At 41.7% G+C, this 26,150-nt stretch overlaps 2 protein-coding genes across 6 annotated transcripts; both read right to left on the minus strand.

The window, feature by feature from the left end:
- Nucleotides 1–154: 154 nt before the first annotated feature.
- On the minus strand, nt 155–3,934 carry LOC109889059 (UPF0669 protein C6orf120 homolog). 2 transcript variants are annotated; one of them, XM_020480221.2, is made up of 2 exons: nt 3,801–3,934; nt 155–2,901 (listed from the first exon to the last, which is right to left on the minus strand). In XM_020480221.2, exon 2 carries the CDS (start codon nt 2,835–2,837, stop codon nt 2,286–2,288), a length of 552 nt encoding a protein of 183 aa, XP_020335810.1. In that variant the 5' UTR covers nt 2,838–2,901; nt 3,801–3,934; the 3' UTR covers nt 155–2,285. The 2 variants fall into 2 exon arrangements, with proteins under 2 accessions (XP_020335810.1, XP_031686304.1); XM_031830444.1 differs by having other exon boundaries at nt 3,581–3,802.
- A 571-nt stretch (nt 3,935–4,505) lies between these two features.
- On the minus strand, nt 4,506–25,613 carry LOC109889051 (puromycin-sensitive aminopeptidase). Of its 4 annotated transcripts, none has more exons than XM_031830436.1 (23): nt 25,214–25,613; nt 22,174–22,264; nt 21,908–21,985; nt 21,598–21,719; nt 21,055–21,162; nt 20,536–20,736; nt 20,259–20,355; nt 20,122–20,155; nt 19,771–19,885; nt 19,424–19,588; nt 19,191–19,295; nt 18,959–19,019; nt 18,720–18,829; nt 18,527–18,590; nt 18,241–18,380; nt 16,994–17,128; nt 12,767–12,986; nt 12,145–12,287; nt 11,610–11,666; nt 11,083–11,190; nt 10,591–10,746; nt 6,896–6,943; nt 4,506–6,786 (listed from the first exon to the last, which is right to left on the minus strand). In XM_031830436.1, exons 1-23 carry the CDS (start codon nt 25,505–25,507, stop codon nt 6,640–6,642), a joined length of 2,799 nt encoding a protein of 932 aa, XP_031686296.1. In that variant the 5' UTR covers nt 25,508–25,613; the 3' UTR covers nt 4,506–6,639. The 4 variants fall into 4 exon arrangements, with proteins under 4 accessions (XP_031686296.1, XP_020335797.1, XP_031686292.1 ...); XM_020480208.2 differs by having other exon boundaries at nt 22,180–22,264; nt 25,214–25,599; XM_031830432.1 differs by having other exon boundaries at nt 12,746–12,986; nt 22,180–22,264; nt 25,214–25,599.
- Nucleotides 25,614–26,150: the final 537 nt, after the last annotated feature.

Genomic DNA, 26,150 nt, shown 5'->3' on the forward strand with positions numbered 1-26,150 from the left:
AATGTACAAATATTGCTTGTAAGAGAAACCTATATGCATTTCACTGAGTCTGATACGGTCAAGTGAACAAACTGGGATAATCATTGCACTTAGTGAATCTGAATTCATTTTACAAAAATATTGTGATATCCCAGACAGACAATCTGACACTAGGTATTTTGCAAAGATACATCTTTATTTGAAAATCTTATAAAATGACTCCATTTGCATGAGATGTTGCATTGCCATTCACCCAAGACTTGACAGATCAAAAGGCACTGTTGAACATCTCTGCTCTCTGTTGTACTGATATTTAGTTGTTGCATAATTCAGACCCAGGACACCAATTTAGACCCGAGTCTTGTTCAATTAGGCACACATGGGAGCAAACATTTTCAAATGGAAATGCAAAAGATCATTCCTATTGAAAAGTTTCAGGTAGTGCCTGCCGCCTCCACTTCAAGTAATTTGTTCCCATTTGGAACCTATTGAACAGGGCCCGGTTTCACAAAAACATCTTAAGGCGAAGTTCATCGTTATAACCTTTGTAGGCGCATCGTTAAATCTGAGCGGTTTCCAAAAAACATCTTTGGACTTAAATGCTCGTAATCGAATGCCTGGCTCAGACCACTCGTAGCACAGCTATGTACATCGTTAGATGCTACTTGCCCTCCGGCATCACTTGATACACATATCTCCACTAAACATAAAATCACAGTTTATTTGCCTCTGACTGCTGAGAACTTCAGAACGGAGTTCACTACAAATACAAAGATGCCAACATCTTTGCAATTGATACAAACAAGCGAGGTATAAAAACACGCTTCAAATTAAAACTGAGATGATTGCGTTAAAATATAAATAGCCTACAGTAAGTAGGATATAGACCCATTTTAAATCATATTGAAATACATTTCATGTTCAATCAAATGAGTTCCATTTTGCTACTTGTATGATATTGTCTGTAATTTGTCTTAATATACATTTCACATTGTGCCAAATCTTGGTTTGCCTAATATTTTAGTCATATGTGATATCTTTCTGTGAGCTGATCCATCGTCAGTATCGTGGAATAATTAGAATGTTAAGGTAAGATTTGAATGGAGAAAGCTGATCAGAGAGCAGCGTTGTATTTATCCGATCCTATCAGTATCGACACATGCCTCAACGACACACTTAGTGAACGCTCTCTCTGCCTGGTGTTTAGGGATGCATTCCAGCCGGTGTCTATTCCAAAAATTAGCACCGGCTAAAGCTATGACGTTGAAATACCTAGCTCCCATTTCTTTTCGACTAGCAGTTGATTTTCAACAGAGGAGACTTGTATACACCTTGCTGTCCATCTTTGACATTTGCAACATTGTATCAAAATTGAAATTCGATCTCCAGCTATCCCATAGTAATGAACGTGTGTCGGGAGTTGGCAGGCAGGCAGGCAGACAGGCAGACAGCTTTTCTCAGCCAATCGAAATCATGAATCAACTCACATCATTTTTATGGATATACACAAAGAAATGTCAATAGGATCGGTAAAACGAAATGCAGCTAGTTTGTAGTCTTTTCAGCTTCAGTTTGAAGGGATTGTGTTAGCTTACTCCTCTGAACAGTGTCCTGACGAGAAATGTCTCTGGAAAACAGCTTAAACAAACAGTTACTTTGCTGTTATTCTGGTTGCACTGTTTGACGTGACTAAGTTAACCGTAGTTGGCTAGCTAGCAAGCAAGGGATAACAATGTTGCCAGCCAGCATGGCAATGGAACATTTCGAATGAACGACTGGGTTGCGTCCACAGATACAGAACAAAAGAAGTGAACGACTGGGTCGTGTCTCTGGTAACCGATAGAATTAATGACCAGCCTGCCTGGGTAGCAACCTAAGATTTGTGTCTGGCTTGCGTCCATAGATACAGAACATAACCCAGTCATTTAAATCAGATGGCAAAATTGATATAGATATGCAAATACTAGTGGTTTGATTCAATCATTTTTTCACAGAGGTATGCCTCAGCCTAGAGGCTGATTGACAAGCAACGTAATTGAGGCATTGTCAAAAGACAATCAGTTGAATTACGAAATTTAAAAAATATATATTCCCTTAGATTTTTCCGCTTCTTCCCCTCAGGTTAATTTCAGATCACCAATGCCAGGCCCAGGTTTCCCAAAAGCATCCCATGGTTCTAAGATGAACTTAACCTTAAAATGTTTTTGGCAAACCAGGCCCAGAGATTAACACATGCGCTCAGCTGAAATATACCACAAGTATCCTCATTCTTAATGCACATGGCAGAGAGCAGCAGCACACATTTCTTAGAACAAAATTTCAAGTATAATCTTGAGAATCCCGATTAAAATAGTCCAGAAGATGGACTCCTCTTCCTCAAAGTCATCCTCTGGAGCATATCTCTGCTTCCCCCCTTCCTCCTCAGAGGGGTACAACCTTTTATCAAACGGGTCCTGGAGGGAAGTCTGATCGTAAAACACCCTCATCTCAAACTCGCTCTCCTGGTGCGACGGGTGGCCATAAATGCCAATCCCCACGGGCCTCACAAAGTCTCCAGGCACTACGACCACGTCCTGGCCGCAGGTGACCGACTGCAGCTTGTAGTTGTCGAAGCTGGGCCGCAGAGTTTTGTCCGAGACATACAGGTCTGCGTCCCCCTTGAGGCTGCGCATGTGCAGGATGATCTTGCCGTCGTGGTTGAGCCGCAGGTAGCTGTAGTTCCCCGCCCCGATGTGGCCCTGCACCACGTGGAGCAGGACCCACTCCTTAGGAAGGGCATCCTCTTCCAAAGAGTGCAGGAACCCCCCAGTCTGAGACAGGAGGAATGCCACAGCCAGCAGGCTGCTGCACAGCACCATAGTGTAGATGGATGGTCAGAGTCACCAACTGGACAACACCCACCTTCTACCATCTGTTGATAACCTGAAGGGCAACACAGAAACAAATGCATTACCTACAGTACAGTATAAGCATGATAAAGCTTGTACAGGGCAAATCCTCAAGGGGGAAATATGGTCTTCAGCCAGAACATAGTGTCAGACTGCCAATTGACTTTTAAGGGATGTTTAGAAAACTGACACCTCCTGTCTGTAGAGCACTGTATTGGCTACAAGCCAAGCCTATATCTGCTCTATAAATACAGTAGCAAGCTAGCTTCTTCTAAAGATTAGCAATGTGTGACCTCTGCAACCTTGTACTATACTACACATGTTTAGCAGTTACTTCTTGAGTAGCCATCAGTAAAGACGGTACGCCCACCCTATCTGTCTGCCTTGCATTGACTGCTGGCTAATGCTCACTTGCACATGTCCGTCTAAGTCGCTGGCCTGTGAATTAGTTATTAGAGCAGCCACAGACTGGCTAATCCCATTAACAAAATAGCTTATAAAGCTAGACTCAGTTATGCGCTAAAGCAGAATATAGTCCTAAAGCAATTGTTTGCTTTCCAACGTTTGACAGCGCGTGGCCATGATGTGGACACTTTAGCTAGATAGCGAAAAGTCAAGTGAGTATTTTTCTTGTGGCTAGTTGACTATATGCAAAATTCATATATTTAACAACACATATGCAAATAGCTTTCACTTGATATGAACATAGCTACATTTCATCAGCCTTGCAAGGAGCAAGCTACTGCTGCCAGCGTTCTTCATCCGAGCAAGCTGACTAGCTTGCTAACTGGCTACGCTAAATTAACGTTACATTGCTATCTAACGTTAACGTTAGTTGTCTAGCACAAACAACTTTCCGGGGCGACGAGAAGCAACAATTACTATTATCACAATATTTAGCAGGTTTGTGGAACAACAAAATTAGCTACTCACCAGCACATTGTTCCGAGCACAGATTTAGTAATGGTTATTGTTTTGCCAGTAACTAACGAACCAGTCAGTGTAAAGTTCACTTCTTCCGTTTTCCGGAGTCTCTCACACCTAAACATCCACTGGCGCCGCCTACGGTGCAGGGAATGTAGCACATTCATAATTGAACACAAACAAGAAACACTGGGCCTATATTAATCACGTCATCCTAAAAATTTACATTTGATATGGGAACTTCTATATAAATAGACAATTGTGATCTTCACCAGTTCTAAGTTATTTACAGTAACCTGATCTATTTATGGTCAAGTTCATACCCACACCCCTCAGTAACTTGGTTGTAAACTTCACACAGCAGTAATGTAGTTGCTAGGGGAGCTCTGAACCCCAAACACCATTTTAGTAGCCTACAAAGAGATACAAAAAACGTTACTACACATTGGTCGAATGATGTCAGCATTATTTCTTTGTATAAAATGCTTACACATTACATCAATGCATGAAGTGGTTAGACCACCAGTCCCCAACCCCGTTATATACAGCCGTCAAGATCAGGTTTCTTTCTAGTATTACAGTTTCCAAGCACTGTGCGTTGGATTATAGAAAGGGGTAAAAAATAAATAAACTGGATTTGAAGACTCATTAGCATATCAATGCATCATCCGATCAAGGTACTGTAAACCAAGGTGAAAAGACAATCTCTCATAGTGAAGGATATTACCACGTTAGTTTATTGTACTGTATTTGCAACACCAGCGTCACAGCCGTTCTGCCAAAAACTTTTTTTTCTTCTCGGAAGCAATGTGACATTCAAAACGAAGTTTGACCAATGAGATGATGAAAAACGGAGTCCTTTTCCCCCACCCACTACCACAAAGCGTTGGACTGCAGCGTAATACTGCAATGAAAATATAACGGCATGTAAATCTCAGATATACCAACATCCCCCACCGCAAGTTTACACCTTGTGAAACAAAATGTAAAGACTGATTTTACTTCCCACCATCTACACATCATACCCATTTTCTTTATTCTCATTTAGGTCAACTTTAATTATGTACAGCGTCCATTTCTATTGCAGTTTTTCCTAGAACCATTTGTAATCTATTTATGATCATGTTTTTGCTTATTAGGATCATACAAAAAATTTAATTGTATTAAGAATTGTTAAATTACATATCAACTGGTTTCCAGGCATGCACACTCACACCTCAATCATAAATCAACTCTACTAGTTTGACATTGAAGTCTTTTTCTTCTTTTTTTACTTTAATGAACACCAACTGTATTTTTAAACAAAAGCACAACAAAATGTTCCAGGGAAAGAGGGACAATTATTTTGATGACCTTCTCCGGTAAATGTTTTCTAAGCCACATCAAATTCTATGTAGATATACTCGTTCAACAAGTCTGTGTAGATCTGTTATGAAACAATATTTTTACTTTGCAGTGGAATATCACCCACTTCAGTGTAATAATTATTGCAAACCACTTTACCAATTTAAGGCTTCAGAGTTCAATAGCAGTGTTAAGTAAATCCTATCATTTCAAAGTTCAAACTGGGCCAGTACATCATTAAGTTTTTAAACTAAAGTTTCCTGGTGTTAACTGCACTAAAGGCCCAAGTAGTGTTGTTTTACTAATTATTAAGAATAAATGAATGTTTTTCCTCAACGTTAAAATCACTGCATCTTAAAAAAAACAGGTTTTTGAAAACAAGATGTAATTTTGTATATAATGTGGCAGATGAAGAAACCATTTAATTATGCATGTTTGTCATACTATACATAATTCTGTAACTTTACCGAGGGCTGATAATACAGGCTACAGAAGAGGGAAGGGGGGTTGATGTGGGGAAGGTATGTATCAAATGCCAGAGTAGGATGATGGATGGAGGGGGAAGAGGGGCAGGTAAGGTAACGATGAACATCGCTATTCAGATTTGTGGAACGTCTTTGCAAGTATGCTTGCATTAAACAGTATACATGTAGTACCATGCTAGCGCTGCTCACCTTTTGTCCTAACCGTTATTAGAGATGGAGATCAGTGCCATGAGTTCATTTAACTACAGCCAACAAAACATCAAACGCTATATTATCCCCATTCTGCCCAGCTCTGCTCTCACCCAATCACAACACCTGTTGGGTATAACCAGCAACTGCGAAACGCCGATGGCAGGAAAAAAAGAAAATAATTTGTTTGTACAGAAAACAAACAAAGTGAACAGCAACACAGGATATCATATAATTCATGCTTTTTTTTTCTCCATAGAGTAGGAGCAGGTGATGAGAAAAATAAATTCACAGTTTTCAAACTACGATGCAAGGCTGTGTGTGTATGCAAGTGTTCATGTTTTGCGTGTCGTAACTGTATGGGAGTGTGAGTAAGCACTCAGACTTTGTGTGCATCTCAAATGGAACCCTATAAGGTGCACTAACCAGGGCTTATTTGTCTCAAGTCAAAAATAGTGCACCAATGTAGAGAATGGAGTACCATTTGGGATGCACCCTGGGATAGCCATTTCGCAAATCATATCTGGGAGTGTTAAACCCCATTAACTCATGTATCATCTTCCAATGGGCAGAATGGGGGTAACTACATTCCTTGTCAGACAAATGAATTTGCTTTGTTATTTATGTATAATAGTCTTTTCTTTTTCAACGCTTGGTTAAATTCTTGGCTTGTTTGTTGACGTCATCGTCGTTTGTATTTTTTCTTTTAGAGAAATTAAGCCTGCTTTGAGTATGCTCGCTCTCCGTCCATCTATGGACTGAGAAGGGGGGGCCGAGGCAGCTATGATGCAGGGAGGTCCGCGCTGGAAGGGGGGGGGGGGCTGGGTTGTTCAGACCGGGGGAGCTTTGCGCTTCAGTAGATACTGGTGAATGTCGTCGGCGTCGCGCTTGAGCCAGGCGGCATTCAGGAGAATGTTCTCGCAGCACTGCTGCACCGTGCGCTCAGCCGCCGGCGCTTGGTGGCTCTCGAAGAAACTCTGGAGGACACAAAATGGCCGCGATTAGAATTAAAACTACAGAAGTTATTTAACCATTTTATTGAGTGAGACCACTATATTAAAAGACGTATAAACCAATGATGCTCACCTTCACTTCAGCAGCCATTTTGTCAATGGCGAATCCATCCACAGAGAGCTGTGAAGAGGGGTGAAAATACAAGTGAGTTGGCTTAGGTCATTGGGCCAAAAGCAAAAGCTACCAGTCTTCCATAATACATTCCTCTTATAATATATACAGAGCATTCAGAAAGTATTCAGACCTCTTGACTTTTCCACATTTGTTACGTTACAGCCTTATTCTAAAATGTATTAAATGTCCCCCTCCCTCCAATCTATACATAATACCCCATAATGACAAAGCAAAAACGGGTTTAAAAATATTTGCAGATTTAAAAATGAACAACAGAAATACCACATTTACATACATGTTCAGACCCTTTACTCAGTACTTGGTTAAAGCACCTTTGGCAGCGATTACATCCTCAAGTATGACGCTACAAGTTTGGCACACCTGTATTCTGCCATTCCTCTCTGCAGATCCTCTTAAGCTCTGTCAGGTTGGATGGGGAGCATTACTGGTACCAGGTTTCCTCCAGACGTGACGATTGGCATTCAGGCCAAATAGTTCAATCTTGGTTTCATCAGACCCGAGAGTCTTGTTTCTCATGGTCGGAGAGCCCTAGGTGCCTTTTGGCAAACTCCAAGCGGCCCGTCACACAGCTTTTACAGAGGAGTGGCTTTTACTGAGGAGTGGCTTCCGTCTGGCCACTCTACCACAAAGGCCTGATTGGTGGAGGGCTGCAGAGATGGTTGTCCTTCCCCGGATCTGTGCCGCGACAATCCGGTCACTGAGCTCCATGGACAATTCCTTCGACCTCATGGCTTGGTTTTTGCTCTGATATACAGTTGAAGTCAGACGTTTACATACACTTAGGTTGGAGTCATTAAAACTCGTTTTTCAACCACTCCACAAATTTCTTGTTAACTTCTTAACGCACCCATCCCATTAGTGGGATCATTTTAGTCAACATCAGCTGAATTGCAGAGCGCCAAATTCAAATTAAATTACTAAAAATATTTAATTTTCATGAAATCACAAGTGCAATATAGCAAAACACAGCTTAGCTTGTTGTTAATCCACCTGGCATGTGAGATTTCAAAAAAGCTTTTCGGCGAAAGCATACCAAGCGTTTATGTAAGGACATCTCTCTCAGCAGACAAAACATTACAAACAGCTAGCAGCACAGTAGATTGGTCATGTAAGTCATAAAAGCAATAAAATGAATTGCTTACCTTTGATGATCTTCGGATATTTGCACTCATGAGACTCCCAGTTACACAATAAATGTTCCTTTTGTTCCATAAAGATTATTTTTATTTCCAAATTTTTTACATTTTATTTAACCTTTATTTAACTAGGAAAGTCAGTTAAGAACAAATTCTTATTTACAATGACGGCCTAGGAACAGTGGGTTAACTGCCTGTTCAGGGGCAGAACGACAGATTTGTACCTTGTCAGCTCAGGGGTTTGAACTTGCAACCTTTCGGTTACTAGTCTAACGCTCTAACCACTAGGCTACCCTACCTCCATTTGGTTGCCGCGTTATGTTCAGAATTCCATAGGCTCGAGAGGTCAAGACGGGGCAGGTAAAAATTCCAAATAGTATCCGTAAAGTTCATTGACATGTCTCTATCATTTAAAAAAAAAAAAAATCAATCCTCAGGTTGTTTTTACAATATATAAATCGATAATATTTCAACCGGACTGTATCTTCTTCAACAGGAGAGAGAGAGAGAAAATGTCTGCTCCACTCTGTTGGCGCATGCAAAACGCTGCTAGCACCCAGCCATCCAATGACGCGGTGATATTTCTTGCTCATTTTTCAAAATAAAAGCCTGAAACTATTTCTAGACTGTTCACACCATGTCGAAGCCATTGGAAAAGGAATCTGGTTGATATCCCTTTAAATGGAGGGAAGGCATGCAATGGAACAGAGAGCTTTCAGGAAAAACAGCACTTCCTGGTTGGATTTTCCTCAGGTTTTCACCTGCAATATCAGTTCTGTTATACTCACAGACAATATTTTGACAGTTTGAAACTTTAGTGTTTTCTGTCCTAATCTGACAATTATATGCATATTCTAGATTCTGGGCCTGAGAAATAGCAAGTTTCATATGGGTACGTTTTTCATCCAAACATCAAAATACTGCCCCCTACACTCAAGAGGTTAACAAGAAACCTCCACAAGTCTGGTTCATCCTTGGGAGCAATATCCAAACACCTGAAGGTACCACATTCATCTGTACAAACAATAGTAGGCAAGTATAAACATCATGGGACCACGCAGCCGTCATATCACTCAGGAAGGAGACACGTTCTGTCTCCGAGAGATGAACGTACTTGTGTGCGAAAAGTGCAAATCAATCCCAGAAGAGCAGCAAAGGACCTTGTGAAGATGCTGGAGGAAACCGGTACTAAAGTATTTATATCCACAGTAAAACGAGTCGTATACCGACATAACCTGAAAGGCCGCTCAGAAAGGAAGAAGCCACTGCTCCAAAACCGCCATAAAAAAGCCAGACTACGGTTTGCAACTGCACATGGGGACAAAGATTGTACTTTTTGGAGAAATGTCCCCTGGTTTGATGAAACAAAAATAGAACTGTTTGGTCATAATGACCATTGTTATGTTTGGTGGAAAAAGGGGGAGGCTTGCAAGCTGAAGAACACCATCCCAACCGTGAAGCATGGGGGTGGCAGGATCATGTTGTGTTCACAAAATAGATGGCGTCAGGAGGAATGGACAATGACCACAAGCATACTTCCAATGTGGCAAAATGGCTTAAGGACAACAAAGTCAAGGTATTGGAGTGGCCATCACAAAGCCCTGACCTCAATCCCATAGAAAATGTGTGGGCAGAACTGAAAAAGTGTGTGTGAGCAAGGAGGCCTACAAACCTCACCCAGTTACACCAGCTCTGTCAGGAGGAATTGGCCAAAATTCACCCAACTTATTGTGGGAAGCTTGTGGAAGGCTACCCGAAACGTTTGACCCAAGTTAAGCAATTTAAAGGCAATGCTACCAAATACTAATTGAGTGTATGTAAACCTTTGACCCACTGGGAATATGATGAAAGAAATAAAAGCTGAAATATATCACTCTACTATTATTCTGATATTTCACATTCTTAAAATATAGAGGTGATCCTAACTGACCTAATACAGGGAATTTTTACTATGATTGAATTGTGAAAAACTGAGTTTAAATGTATTTGGCTAAGGTATATATATATATAAACTTCAGACTTCAAATGTTTACTGTCAACTGAATTACCTTCTATAGACAGGTGTGTGCCTTTCCAAATCATGTCCAATCAATTGAATTTACTACAGGTGGACTCCAATCAAGTAGTAGAAACATCAAGGATGATCAATAGAAACAGGATGCACCTGAGCTCAATTTCTAGTCTCATAGCAAAGGGTCTGAATACTTATGTAAATAAGGTATTTCTGTTTGTTGTTCTTAATAAAATGTGCAAACTCTTCTAAAAACCTCTTTGCTTTGTCATTATAGGATAGTGTGTACATTGCTGAATAATTGTTTTATTTCATCCATTTTAGAATAAGGCTATAACGTAACAAAATGTGTTAAAAGTCAAGGGGTCTGAATACTCTCGAAATGCACTGTATACAGTACCCTCTGAGGAGCTGAGGAAAATATGAGAATAAGAACAGTTAAACAATGCTTTGGAGAAAAATTGCTTAATGAACGGAGCATTTACCTTGATGAGCCGTGATATGAGGAAGCCGCCCTGGTAGCGGTTGTGAAGCTCCTCCCAGTTGTCTTTGACAAACTTCCAGGCGGCTTTCCTTCCATGCTTACTGCTTCCGGCCACTCCCCCGATTACTGACACCGTGTCCTGGGGACGCACATCCTCCTGGGTGGGGGAGACAGAGGGGTCTTTTTGCCAATTTCCATTAATTCATCATGCTCATCCTATAAGCAAACTCCTATGACCAAAACAACTAGGAAGGCTACAATTACAAAACTAGTTAACACCAGTGTTAACAATTGCACCGGCTATATTCAAGAAAGAATACCATAAAAGCGAGACCAAAAGAACAAGCTGTAAATGGAACACCAGGTGTAAATAGAACATAGTGTAAATATGAATGTTTCTAGGGATTTTTGTTTTGTCTTATATTCACCTGACAAAATAGCAGGCGCAAGTAACACACTCCAGTTGCTAGGGCAAGAATGGTTGTGCACATACCGAGAGGGCAAAGGTGAGGACTTTCTGGATGAGGTCGGGGGCAGAGATAGCTCCCAGCACTCTCTCTATGCGGTTCTTCTCCTCCTGCATGTCAGCCTGCTTGTGAAGCTGAAGAAGATGGGGGAGATTAGACCGCAATAATGTGAGAGAAAAATATATACATATTATACCTGTGACATTTATGTGACAAAATCAAATTATATCAATTGACTGTGATTAAAGCTTTATCTGTCAGATTATTGGTGAGGCTTTAACAAGAGTCTAGGACATGGAACGAGCTGGTAATCCTGTTCATCTGACTGGGGAAATGTAATTGAAATCGTTCATGATACAATATATGACTCATGATATTGAGGAGACTGATCTCCAACCAGCTGTCCTGGCTGGGGTGTATGGTCTCGGAACCAAATGAGCAGAAACAGGGAGGGACTCATCTGAATGTATCCAATAAGAAATGCTTGGTTTCGTTGCAAAACATTTTGCTATGGTGTGCACTAGTGAATACACCATTAGCTGGTGTGACTTACCTTCAGCATTGTGTCCAATGTGGCACTGTCGCCATGCTTCAGCACTGTTAAGTACACCTGAAGAGAAACAAAGACCATACACATGGGCATTCAATATGGTTTCATCACTTGATTTTACAAGCTTTTTATGTCTGTGTCTCATCATAAACGGCATCTACTTCCAGTCATGATGGTACTAAATAACTATCATTAGCACTTAAATGATCTACAAATGAGATGTCACTGTTTGAAAGTAGAATCAATAACATGACTACAGGTCCATTGTTGAAATGTTGAACACAATTGTTTGAAATTAATGGACAGGTGAAAGCAGTACTGAAGAAGCGTCACCTAGCCAACCAGAGGCATAGGTGGAGACATTATCAAATTGCTGACCAATCAAATCCTTTAAACATTCACGAAAGTCATCAAGAGCCTAGGGTTAGAGGGCAAAGGTTAGTTTGGAATGGGGCCTTTGTTTACGTAACTAAATGTTAAGAATACGTGTGTGTTTCTATGAATAAGTGTGTGTGTGGCGTGGGGCAGAACAGCTTACTGGGCTCCTGAGGTCTGCAGAGAGGATCTGCTTGCCTTCCACATGGTCTTTGAATCTCCGCCGGGCCTCCTCCAGCGTGGGCTTGTGTCCCGCCTTCCCCAGCTTCCCCAGAACCAGGCCCCTCAGCAGGGCATCCAGGTGACCTGAGAGAGGGGGGGAGGGGGGAGGAGAGAATAGAAGAGGGGGGCCAGAGAACAGAAGGTGAAAGGAAAAAAAGCACCAGTCAGTCTCAAACATGTTAAAAACAAGCACTTTGATACACTGAACTTCATCCAAAAGGACAGAATTTATCTACTGCTAGGCAATCCAGGAGCCAGTAAATCCATATGTCACCAGCTCTGGGCCAATACCCCTACTAGAGAAAACACTTGCCTAATTCCGAACCTGACCCTTAGCCCCTAACCCCTAGGCACTTGAGCAGATCTGAAAAGATCGTATAGGTGTCAGCAATGTAACAGAAAATAAATCCCACCAGTGCAACAGATTGATTACCATCTCTCTTACACCTATCCAACACAATCAGAGCGACATCAAGTGACTTGGGGCTTAAGGCTGAGGATCGACTCCGGAATGACTCGGCAGCTCAGTTCTTAGCTCTTACCACCGGCCCCAGGGGGCTCACCTTCGCCCTGCTTGCATTCCCAGCCCAGCTTGAGGCCGATGGGAGTGAACAGGTCCCGGATGAACTCCTGGATCTCCTCGTGGAAGTCGGTGTGGGAGAGCAGGGAGGAGAGCACGCCCAGGTTGCAGCTCAGGTCGCTCCACACCGTGTAGTTGGGCTCGTTGACAAAGGCCTCCATCAGCTTCAGCACCTCCACCGTGCTGATCATGCCAGCGCGCGACTGTTGAAGAAGATTAATAGGATGAACATGGGGGACAAGAAGAGAAGGAATGGGGGGGGGGGGGGGGGGGGTCGAGGTAGAAGGAGAATAGAAGAGGAAAATGAAGGAGCGGTAAAAGAGGAATAGAAGAGAAGGAATATGAAGAATGAGGGGAAGAGGTAAGAGAGGAATAGAAAAAGTAAGAGCAGGGGAAAAGTTAGTAACATCACAATACTGTGACTCTTATGTACAGTTTTTGTAATTGAGCCCTGAATGGATGGGACAAAGCTTTTAAGGAATAGGATAAAGCAGGAAAACAAGTTGATTAGATTACACATTGTTTATCTAACGTCTACAGTAAACATCTTCATAAGAGGCTTTGGTGAGAAAAAAGGCCAAAGAATCAATGCTTAACAATTCACATGACATATCTTAGTCAACGAACTTAATACTCATGGGTACTGAGGGAGAAAGGAGAAGTATCGTTACCCAATCATAAGTTACATGGCCACAAAACACACAACAATAACATGTAAAGGTAACTGCCAAAATAATGTAAACACAATTAAATGAGGGATACAAAGTATATCGAAAGCAGGTGCTTCCACACAGTAGTGATGTGCGGGTTGACTCAGAAACCGCAGACCCCGCGGGTTGATCCGTGGGGCGGGTTTAGGCTCATTAAATATTATATAGATGAAGGGCAGGTTGAATAAAGAGAAAATGCATACATTTTTAATTTATATATCTATAGGCTACATTGAGGTTTTTCTTTCATTATTTTTAGGCCATCTGGCATTTGTATGTAAGCCTATAAGCTTTTGGGCCGAACTGTACACGCACCAAATAGCCTACATGCCAATCACCAAATACTTTTGGAAACGGACAGAAAAAGTGAATGTCGATCCAGAGGAAAAAAGGAAAATGTCGGAGTTTAAATAAAGACAAATGCAGCAAAATGGAGGTGAAAATAAAGAAAAGGGAGGCCCAGAAAAGTTGTGTTTGGGGCACTATACATATTCGACAGTCAAGACAGGGAACTTTAGCCTACTGCTCAGGTGAATTAAATGGAAACTGAAATGTGGACACTGACTGTAGGTCTATAACCTCTCACATAGCCTTAATATTAACTCCTGCAGAATTAAGCATTTCTTGCAGCACCAAATGTACATTTTGAAATATGTGGAGAAATATGATTTCTTTCAGCATCTTGAGAGAATGCGATTGCAGTTAGGGTAACATCTGTAGATGTGCTCTCTTAAATGAGCATCATAAAAGCTGATCATATTTCCTACCACGTAAAACATGCATCCAAGCCGAACTGAAAACTTATCAGAAACATGTTGTGTCATTTTCATAGCTTTCTACTTCCTTTACAACCGGTCAAAACGACAGAGAGCTTGGGTGCCATGTGCAAAAAGATGATTTAGATAACTGGCTTTAAAGTTCCAAACCTTCATTGGTTTGAATGGTGTTCATTTTTTATCTTGTATTCTTCTGAACTTATCAACATGAATTGGGGTATTTAGAGTACTATATAGGTAGAGACCATTGAACAAAACAAGTCAATAACTAGATTTTGACAAAAATGTAGATAGAACCTTATTAGGGCTGAACCCATTTAACCGACATGGTCGATAGTTCGGTCAATAGGCTGTGGATTGATCGACCAAGATTTTTTGTACTTGAGCAGTCCCACACAAACACATTTTTTAAATGGCACATGAGAAACCGGTCTGATTCACGCCTCTGAGTGGACTAATCCATTATGGAGGCCGCGAGGGTGGCACACTAGTACATTTACCGTTAATTCCCATAATTTCTAATCTACAATGTTTGGCTAGTTATTTCTGTTAATGCATTCAATATATTATTATTACAGTCTTAACGTTCTCATTCTAGGAGTGGATATGTTTGCAGAGCGCACAACGTAGGCTACACTTCAGAAAAAAAGTTTTGGTATATTTCATTCCATTTACAAGTTGTCAATTTATTCATTGTCCTTTGTTTGAAGCGCTACTGTCAATTTTGAGTAAGGACACGCACCTGATTATGCATAGAAGTAGGACTAGGACTAACTGTATCCTTATAAGTGATCTGATACCATTTCTGATCGTCTTAACTCACCATTCATGTGGAGCTTCTCAAAGTAATTTCTTTGCCTCAAACAGCAAGTAAACAATATTTTCCTTAACGTAGCTTTTTGAACAATCTTTCCAGCTCTCTCCCTTTCGATTATCCTACCACTCAGCATGAAAGGGGAAAGAAAGTAAAGCTTAGATCTGGTGGAAACGTCATAAAATATGCCTTCCTGATTACTTCTTAGCCCTTGCGCAAATAGCCTACAGCTGTGTGTCTGGAGCTCACTGATGCAGGAAACTGAGGGCCCAGAATATTGAGGACCCAGAATATAAACTGAGGGCCCAGAATATTGAGGGCCCAGAATATTTTACACAATGTTGCAAGCACCAGCTTCCGGCTGGACCAAGTTCATACAATGTTTCAAGTTCCTTGCAGACAGGCAAAGCCAATGTGATTTATAGGATAAAAAAGTTAAAAAATTTAAAAAGAAATCGGGATATTTTCTACCTGCAGGTTGCAATATACATTTTTGGGCTTTATGTAGGTTATTTTTACATATTGGCAATAGAAGTTACTTTTAGAATTGTATCATTTAGATTAAAATGTGTATATGAAAATCACAGGGACAACCTGAGGCCCAAGCTCTCGAAATAGCCTTCCAAAATGTCTGATTTATATATATTTTTAAATCAGAAACGCATCTAAATTAGGCAAAAATAAATCCTACACCCGTCAAAAAAAAACGTTCCGCCATCTGACTGTAGCCTACAGTACAGCGCATTTCCTATATTTGCGGATTAGGGTCCGGCCCATGGCCTCTTTTTTTAATACATAGTCGTGCAGTTGCGGATGACCCACGCACCACTACCACAGATGTGGTTCCTGAGTTAATTAAGCAATTATCATCATGATGATTAGGGTCATGTATAAAAATGCTGGGCAGAGAATTATTTTGGCTACCACAGCTATAGACAGGTCGGCGAAAATGACATACGTGCATCGATGCTAAACAACCAATCCAACTACGCCCCCCATAGGATGACAATGCCCCCAGCCACAGGGAATAAGTAGTCACTGAAAGTTTTCATACTCATCAAACCAATGTAAACCAGGGCTGTCCAACCCTGTTCCTGGAGAGCTACAGTCCTGCAGGTTCACTCCAACCCTAATCTAGCCTACCTGATTCTAATAATTAGCTGGTTGATAAGATGAATCAGGTTAGTTACAACTGGGGTTGGAGCGAAAACCTACACTGTTCTGGCTAGTGGTGGCCCAAGAACAGGGTTGGGGAACCCTGACGTAAACCATATGACATGGCTGTCTGTCACCAGATCTCAAACCAATTGCACACTTACGGGAGATTCCGGGATGGCACCTGAGACAGTGTTTTCCCACGACCATGAACAAAACACCAAATGATGGAATTTCTCATGGAAGAACGGTGTCGCACCCTCCAAGAGAGTTCCAGAAACTCGCAGAAGCCATACCAAGGTGTATTGAAGCTGTTCTGGCTAGTGGTGGCCCAACGCCCTATTAAGACATTTGTTCTTTTTTACTTAACACGTATTTTTCTTAAAACTGCAAGGTTGGTTAAGGGCTTTTATGTAAGCATTTAACTGTGGCGCATGTGACAAATAAAATTTGATATGACACTTTATGTTGGGGTTTCCTGCACAATTACAACATTGAGCGGCTAGAGTTTATTTTAGGGGAAGCTTTGACCCTGGGCTTCCTCAAAAATGATCTGGTTATACACTAAAGGGTGTGTTTCTTTGCTACTGTAGCCATTCCCTGAATATGATTGTTACAGGAACTGACCCTTTCCCTGTCCATGACTGACTTTATATACAAGCACCATAACCATACATATCCAATTTATTATTGAGCTTTAGCGTCGAGCTAAAGGGCATGTTGTTGTAGTGTTGATGGTAGTCTGTGCCACTCACCAGGGAGAAGAGGTCATTCTGCAGGCCCAGACGGTCAACAGGCAGCAGGGTGAGGTCTCTGATACCAGGCAGCAGGCCCTCCAACATGGCCGAGCTGTACTGGATCCTGTAGAAGCCTACTGTTCCTGGGTTGATCTATAGGGGGAGGAGGAGGACAGTTGAACAGCGGCCAAAGACTATAGCCTTGTTGCCAATCTGTTTTCTTCCACTACTTTTGTCAGCGTCATGCCAAACCATTTGCGGTTCCAAACTTGTTAGCTAAAGCGGAAAATAAATCTGCCTAACAAGCAAGTGTGGAAGAAAGCCTTTATATGCTTGAGTGACACCCACCCAACAAATAAACAAAATTAGGTTCTATTCTAGCCACAAAAAGTGCAGCTTAGCATTAAGGAAGAGATACTTTCTATCCCTTTGATCAACTCCGTACATAGAGCAGTCTCTGTTCTGAATGGCACACTCATAGTTTCACTCTCCCTACCACAGCCTTGGGCAGTGGTTCCCAACCCTTTTCAGTCACTGTACTGCCAATTGAAATTCTCTCTGCCCGGAGTACCCCTGAAGTATCCCCTTGTCCATTTTAGCAGTAGGCCTATGGTCTCATGAGTCTTATCAAGTACCCCTGTGGATAGGCCAAGTACCCCTAGGGGTCCCCTGATTGGGAACCACTGGCCTTGTGGTTCCTCTTTAGCATTGATAACTAGATAGGGACTAGCCAGGCAACCACTAGTCCCAATCAAGCAACCACTAGTCCCAATCAAGTGGTTATTCTTTAATTCCTCAAACTTACTTTGACATTAATGATGTCCTTTCAGTGAACAGCAATTTATATGGTCCATTCACAAATCCTGACCCTCTAGTGACCACTTCAATATCCATCTGTGTGACCTTTTGACCCCTTTCAAAGACCTTCAAGGGTCATCGTTTCCTTAACTTCTCGTCCACCCTTTTGGTCAGGTGATTGGTTTACTGAACTCCCAATGATCTCCCACCCGTTAGTAAACACGAAACAGACTCAGAATCATGAATGTTACGGCCCATTCACAAACATTTATAATTCTCCAAGCAAGCAGACCTTCAAGGTCATCAGCATTCTTGTATCCATTACGCTTTTATTAGACAGATTTCTATTTCCCTAAACATGCAACTCTGTATAAGGGTTATAGTACAAATTGTAAGGCTGCAGGGCTTGGTTTTCAACTCAATTCTATATTAGACAGCTGTAATAGGTGGAATTTTGTTGTCATCACCTTGACCCACTGGTCAGGGCTGATGTTGTTGATCGTGATGGTGGTCTCTGGGCTGTCCAGCAGCACCTTGAGCTTGGTACAGCCGGGGTCCTCACCCGTACAGATACTGATTGGTACCATCCAGTTAGGGCAGTCCTCACCTGGTGGATGATTGACACAAGCAAGACCCAATGAGATGGAGCAAAGTAGGAACTTTGTCTCAAGTAGCTAATAAGTGACAAGTAGTGAACAAGCGATTTGTATTTGGCTTTTTTGTGTGTTGATTTATTGGAAAATATTATCTTACCATTATGTGGTCCACTGGCACAGAATTTCTTCTGAGATATCTTGAGGATGCGATCATCCCCTTGCTACAAAAACAAAAAGTATTTGATTTAATACACAAACTGCTATATCCACAACAGAGAGATCTCCTCTCACAGGATATAAAACAGTAAATTCATATTGTCCCAAGACAATTTCCATTGTGGTCTATTTACCTGCTCCTGGTCCACTACGATTATAGGGAAACCCATCTGCTTAGTCCAGGAACTCATCACCAGGGCGATGGGTTTCCCGCTAGCCTGTTCCAGACAGTCCCATAGGTCCTCTGGGAGAGGTGGTGGGGAGAGAGTTGGTCACCAACCAATTACAACGCTCAAATAATAATCTTGTTAGAATGGACCAGACATGTCCATTATAAATTAATGAGAAATTATAGGAGACTTGACAGTGTTACCTGTTGCTGCATTTCTATGTTGGAACTTCAACAGATAGGAATGCATTCCTTTCCTGAAATCCTAGAGACAGAAGAAACAAATAGGGTTACAAAAGAAAAATGCCCGAGATGAAAATATACAAATACTTACCAGAGACACTTGTTCACACAATACCCTTTTAGCTAGTATATGAAAGAGAGCTAGACTAATTAGTGGACAACATGGCAGTGTGCCTGGGCAGCAGCTCCTCACCTTGTCTCCTATGTAGTTGTGCAGCATACGGATCACAGACGCTCCTTTGCTGTAGGATATTGCATCAAAGATTTCATCCACCTCTGACGGGTGGCCCACGTTCACCTGCAGCCCAGGGGATCAGTCAGTTCATGCTTTCATCTGATAGAGATACCTCACGTACATTCAAATCTACTGGAAAACTTTGGTCCAGTACACACACACAGAATCTTACAAATTTAAAGCCAACACACCTCGATGGGATGACTGTTGTCCAGCGCATCCAGGTCCAGGGCGCGGGTGTAGTCGGCAGACACAAACTGTGTCCAGATGTCGTAGTCAGGGAAGCAGTGGTCCACACAGAGGTACTCGATCCATGATGCGAAGCCCTCGTTAAGCCACAGATGGGTCCACCATTCCTACAAGGCAAGGGGCAATCATATTGACTAAATCCAATTCAGGACAACAATGTATACCCCAATGCAATTGAAGAATGTTGTTCATATAATTTAATCTTCAATAATGTAATGTCCTTCTGTCATTGATCAGGAGACTGCTTTTAGTTTCTACATAAGCAGTAAAGAGCGCAGTGGTCATTTACCATGGTGACCAGGTTCCCGAACCACTGGTGAGCTAGCTCGTGTCCCACCACCAGGGCCACCCACTGCCGTGAGGACGAGCAAGAGTTCTTCGGGTCAATCAGCAGCGCTGTCTCCCTGGGAAACGAGGTCAAACAGCGAGGTCAACTCGAAGAAAAACAAGCGCAAAAGCGATTCATTTCACACTGCCCCTAGTGGTAGCATGCATTAACACAAAAATACATTGAATATAAAATCACATACATTTCCCGCTAGTGGTAATCAAATAATCTTTTTGTGGAATAACATGACTGGCAGGCTAACTGTGTATCCTCTCATTAGTTGCAAATTTAGCAACATTACTTTAGATTTACCTGTAGGTAACAAGGCCCCAGTTTTCCATGGCACCTGGGGGGGGGGGGGCAGCACCAAGCGTGTTAGATCTTGACTATAATTCCTATTTTTCATCACAATATAATAATTGAAATAGAGTCATATGAATTGTACTTACCAGCAGCAAAGTCAGCGATCGCTATTAGATCAATTTTAGGCAATGGGTAAGGAACATTGAAGTAGTCGTTGTAGAAAGGTAAGGTCTTTACAGCAACCTGTGAGAAACATGGATAGAAAAAACTAGATATCATTTCCATTTTACACTTGACGCCAATAGATAGTTGCTGCTAGCACAACAGTCATTCATCAATATAACAAAGTCATAGTGATACATGACTAGTTTTTTGTACTGGTCTAACCATTATCCAAGTTTAAAAGAAGTAAAAACAACTCACCTCTAGTGCAAATTTCCCTTGTTCCGCCTTTCCGGTAGGTGTGTAGACGCGTACGGTCACGCCGTCCGACGATTGGCCTTCTACAAAGTCGTATTCGCCGATGACGAACGCTACAAGGTATGTGGACATAATGGGGGTGGTGGCGAACTTCACTTCCAAAAGGCTGTCATCTTCTGGATGTGGCTTTCGATCGATGACATTCTGTGTCATTGAGGACAAGGGCATATTAGTACGGACAGAAAATGTCATCAGAAAGTCATAGGGTCAGCAATGCTTTCGAAGAATGAGCTCATAGCCTTTAACAGTCCACAGGGCAGACATCTTGGAAAACATACTAATTCAGTTGCATTTTGAATGCCAGCAGACTTACTCATGTAGCTAGATGGGAGGAAATGCAGTGACACAACAAGACCGTCTTATGTTACATAAGCCAATGTTAGCAGAGCGCAACAACAGAGTAGCGAAATGTGACTCAAGCTGTTTGGCGTCCCCAGGCAGAAGCGTTAGTGTGACACGTACCATATTTGACAAGGCTACTCGGTCCTTGGGAACTATCAGAGAGATGTCAAAGGTGGCTTTGATAGCTGGCTCGTCCCAACAGGGGAAGGCCCGGCGAGCGTCCGTGGCCTGAGGAGAGAATAGAGGATAGAGGAGAAAAGACCATGGGAGGTTAAGCAAAACAGAGTGGACAACACGTTTCACAGCGTGTTAGGTCAGGCAAACATCCTGGAGGGTGTCAGAGGGCTGCTTTATAATAAAGCTCCTCCAATGAAAATAAACAACATGCCGTATATAGCAGCTGGACATGTCATTCCCCCCCCACATTTTTTCTAAAGATAAGAGATGAATGTTGAATTATGAAGAATCTCCAACAATGATTGCTAAAACATTCAGCCTATAGCCAGGGTGTGACAGTCCTCAAACATTGGGGTCAAATGGCAGTCACATTCCTTTTACACTATTTCAACATGGGTTAAGCAATCAACTCTGCTGCCTAGAGAAACTGTCCTCTTTATGGTAACAGAAGTAATGCAGGACAGGAGGAGCGCCTAGTTACTGTACCTCAAACTGTGTGACAGCAGCATAGCGGATTTCTCCTGCAGGAGTTGCATATTTACTTCTGTAGAAACCTTTCATTTTGTCATTCAGCTCCCCAACAAAGTCAATCTTCAATGTACCGGATCCTGGGAAACAGGTGCAAAAAAGCCAGCATGTGTTTATTCAGCCTTTACGACAATAAGAGGTTTGTTTTTGTCAACTACAAACAAAAAGACATGGCATGGTGTCAAACACCAGGGAGAGTGTGGAGGGTTCATTAGAACCCTAAAAAGCCCTGTAGCCATGCTGGTTAACGGCGAGTCCTTCAACTTACCTTTCTGTAGAGCACTAGGGAATGACAGAGTGACTTTCTCATCCTCATTTTGATAGTTGAATCCTGTAGCGTTAATTTCTAAAAAGAAGGGAAAAAATGCAAGGCTGATATTCGCTGCCATAACATACAAAAATAATATACAAACGTGCCTAACAAGCCTGGAAAGCAAGTCTAATCAGGAAATAGAATACATTGAATATATAAAATATATAATAGTTTGTCTATATTTAAGACAACTGTGAAAAAAACTATTGACAGAATCTCACCCTCACCTTCCCCTCCCTCTGGTACAAAGGATGCTGTGATGATGTCGATGTCAGCACAGTTCATCACAATCTGATTAGTTGCCAGGTTAACCTGGAAAAACGACAGAAACACAACTACTAAGTAAAATCGGGGACTAGCAGACCCTTGTATAAATACCTGGGATGACATAAGAACGCCATATTTTTTATTTGTGTAAAAAACACACATATATTCATTCTAGAGTCCCTCAACGATAATACTCCCTCAATATAATACTTTTAAACTAGGATATTTTTTGTTTTTCCTGCCATAAGCAAATCCACTATAAGGGTAAATCTAATCTGTTATGTGTCAGACAGCAGCAACAGGGATCAAACAACTTACTGTAGGCCAAGAAAGGCTAAATCTACAGTGGCTCAGTGTCACCGTGAAAACATTGTGGCTTGTCAGGGAGATCGGAACGGGAGCAAAAGATGGTTTGGAGAGAGGGAAAGAAAGAGACATCCTGTAGGGCTTCTGACTAGAATGCAATGTGATAGCGGTCGACGTCCGACTTATTGAGGGCGGAACCCAGCAGCACACTCAGATGCAGCTTTGAGAGAGTAGGCTAGTCCCATTTATTGACGGTTGGGTGCTGCCGTAGTTTATTTTGATACTCAAATCGAGAGCTGGGAGGTTGTAACCGAGAAGGCAGGGATGTAATTATAGAGCGCGCTCGGTGATGGCACGGTGCCACGTCGCTATGCGTCTCGTTGGCTATTGTGCGGTTATCTGATAACTTCTAAATCATGTTCTGGCTTTGTCATTAACTTGGCTAATGAAATTATAGCATGTGCATGCAAATAACAACCATGCAACTGACAACACAGCCCATGTATTGCAGTTGAAATTGCCCTACTTGACAGCTATTTGTCACTTAAACGCTAAGAGTAGCCTAATCTTTCATGTAGCCTAATTTCCTTGGAAAATGCTGTTCACCAACTACGTAATACAATGTGCCATCCTCCTATGGACAGGCTACCAAACATAGATCAGTGGCACATAGATAACCATACAGTAATCGCTTAGATTTAGACAATGTGTGTGTGGAAAGTACTAAAATAGTTTAGCCCAGCAGTGTCATTGAAACACAGCCAGTGTTATGTCCACATGATGACTAGTAACTTGTGTTCCTAGCCTGTGTTCTGAGATGAAGATGGTGTATGCAAACATCCGAGGGCAATATACGCACCATATTTGGCACCAAATATGACAACCATTAGAAACTAATTAAATGAAGCAAGTCTGTAATACACATGTGGTGTACTATTAGGGATGGGCAGTTAACATATATGTCAACAGATCGCAACAATGCCTAATTTATCATAAACATTACAGATAACAAATCCTAATTGCCCCACACAGACAAAGTGTACAAAACATTAAGAACACCTTCCTGATATTGACTTAAACCCCCTCCTTTTGCCCTCAGAACAGGACCATTTTGTCAGGGAATGGATTCTACAAGGTGTCAAAAGAGTTCCACAGGGATGCTGACCCAATGCTTCCTACGGTTGTGTCAAGTTGGCTGGATGTCCTTTGGGTGGTGGGCTATTATTGATACACACGGGAAACGGTTGAGCATGAAAAACACAGCAGTGTTGCAGTTCAACACAAACCGGTGCGCCTGGCATATTTTGTCTTGCCTATTCACAATCTGAAAGGTACACATACACAATCCATGCCTCAAGGCTTAAAAATCCTTCCTGTCTCCTCCCCTTCATCTTCTACACCGATTGCAGTGGATTTAACAAGTGACATCAATAAGGAATAACAGCTTTCACCTGGTCAGTCTAGGTGAATCCAGCAGAAAATAGGCTGGAGACAATTATTTCCAAACTGCTGTTCGTTGTTGAAACACATTTTCCTACTTCAACCAATCCATTTATAATTTGTGAAAACTGTCATCATTTGGCAAGGAATGTAGTTTGTGTATCCCATCAGTTAGATACATTTTTATAGGCATTTATTTATGTAGGCCTAACAGGAGCTTGTGATGCACACTCAGCACGCCTGTGTGTATTGAGCAGTCACAACGCAATTGAGTGAATGAGACAGAGGGGTAAGGGAATTTTGCGGTGTGATGTTTGGCTTGCTTTCTTTTTTGTTGTGTCCCGAAAGTCAAAAGTTGTCTTTAAGACCAAATGTTCGGGTAGCCCAGGCACATTCCACCAAATAGTTAAGTATATTTAAAAAAAAAATAATAATAATAATAATCTATGGTTAAAGAGCGACCTTTGACATCCGTATGTTGTAATTGGCTAACACCAACATACCAACAGGCAATGATTATGAATCATTTAGCTAAATGTGTCGTGCATATCATCAAACAAGATGAGTTCTGGATGTTACACGTCACGGGTGTTGTGAATGTCTAGTGTTTTGTCATTTCATGGTCTGCTAGCATCACGCTTGCAAAATAGGTTATAACAGAGGCGGAAGCTGGGCGGTCTTCTCTAGTAGGAAGACATTTGCTAGCTATGATTTAGCAAACATTAGCTTAGTTAGCAAGGTAGCACTAGCGCGCATGCTAACTGGGTGCGCTGGCATGCAACTAACGTTAGCATTTAAGCTAAATCCACATCTTTGCATTGACGTTGATCATACTTTACATTAATTTCAAGTGAGATGTAGTAGTGACTATTAGCCAGTTAACGATTTGCAAAACGGACAGCGAGTTAACGTTAATGTGCCTACCTATCTAACTAGTATTAACAGTTAACTAGCGAATGACGGTTCAGCTAGGTATCTAGTTACTCTGGACAGTACCATTCAGGGCAGGTAAAGTGCTAATTTATTTTCAACCTAGCTAAAGTGAGCTAGGCTAGCTGTTTGCCACCACTATCATGGGCTAGTAGATAACGTTAGTTAGGAGTTCGCTAGCTAACGTTAGACGACTAGCTAGTTAGCATTTTGCCGTTCGCCATTCGAACGTTGTAAATTAGGCAAAATAGATTACACAGGGGAGTCCCCGCCATGCTCAAAGTACTATACAAATTATCGTTCAATTACTTCACCTACCTTCACAATCGCCTCTAGCTTGCCCTCGAAAGTGAAGTCGATGAGGTCGGGCTTCAAGCACAACCCGTAGTTGACCGGGTAGACGTCAGTGGGCAACCTTACGAAGGGCCTCCTTTCAGGCATGGTGTCTGTATTTTGTCTGGTAGCGCTTGCGAAGACGGTGCTGCTGTGTATTACTCTGAATTTGATAGTTCTGAAGTCCTGCAAAATGGGATTCGACAACAAAACTGGATCTTGGGGAATGACTCGTTTTACGAATGACAGCGAAACCCGACGGCCGAGAACCAGCAACATAAAATCCTTAGCTAGAAATGTTGCCAGCTAGAGTCCTCCCCTCTCACTTCAAATCCACTGAAACAACGTGTGTAGGAGCGCAGTATGACGAGGAAATAGCGTCATCGCGTTGAAGCGGAGGACCACTGAAACAAGGGGGTGTATTCAACATTTTTGGTTTTTAATTTGTTTGTTTGTCAATTGCTGTCACTTTTTTTTCTCCAAAAATATAGCTATATGTTATGTAAAATATTTGACATAAATCATAATTGATAATTATATGCTTTCTGTTTGTGGCATTCCTTATTAGTAGTAGTAGTAGATAGTAGCAGAAATAACAACAATGAATGAAATAATCTGCACTCTCTGAAAATAAGTAAGAATTTGCATCAACAACAGGTTGTTTACCTTGTTATGATGTGAACGTTTTTATGGTTGCCTAGTAGTGAGTGCGTGTTAATCACTTATGGAAACCAGTAGTCAGAGGGCTTAGCTACTCACATGGCTCATGTAGGTCATTGCAGACATCTCTCTATCAACTATATGTTGTTGCAGGTGTTCGAAGTAGCTGCTGCTCAAGTCTTCAGAACATGTCATGAAAAAGCAACCAATTTAAGAGACAATTCCATCATCTAAACGCATGTAACTCTTTATTATCTGTGTC

Source organism: Oncorhynchus kisutch, linkage group LG1, assembly GCF_002021735.2.
Source record: "Oncorhynchus kisutch isolate 150728-3 linkage group LG1, Okis_V2, whole genome shotgun sequence".
Taxonomy (NCBI): Eukaryota; Metazoa; Chordata; class Actinopteri; order Salmoniformes; family Salmonidae; genus Oncorhynchus; species Oncorhynchus kisutch.

Excerpts from the sequence above, each read along its gene's own strand:
- LOC109889059 (XM_020480221.2), bottom strand. The coding sequence starts at position 2,837 with ATGGTGCTGTGCAGCAGCCTGCTGGCTGTGGCATTCCTCCTGTCTCAG.
- LOC109889051 (XM_031830425.1), bottom strand. The coding sequence starts at position 25,507 with ATGTTGCTGGTTCTCGGCCGTCGGGTTTCGCTGTCATTCGTAAAACGA. Across the intron at positions 19,296-19,423 it reads ACAACAGTCATCCCATCGAG|GTGAACGTGGGCCACCCGTC; the intron begins GTGTGTTGGCTT and ends CCTGGGCTGCAG. Across the intron at positions 18,381-18,526 it reads TGCCAGTGGACCACATAATG|GTGAGGACTGCCCTAACTGG; the intron begins GTAAGATAATAT and ends ATCATCCACCAG.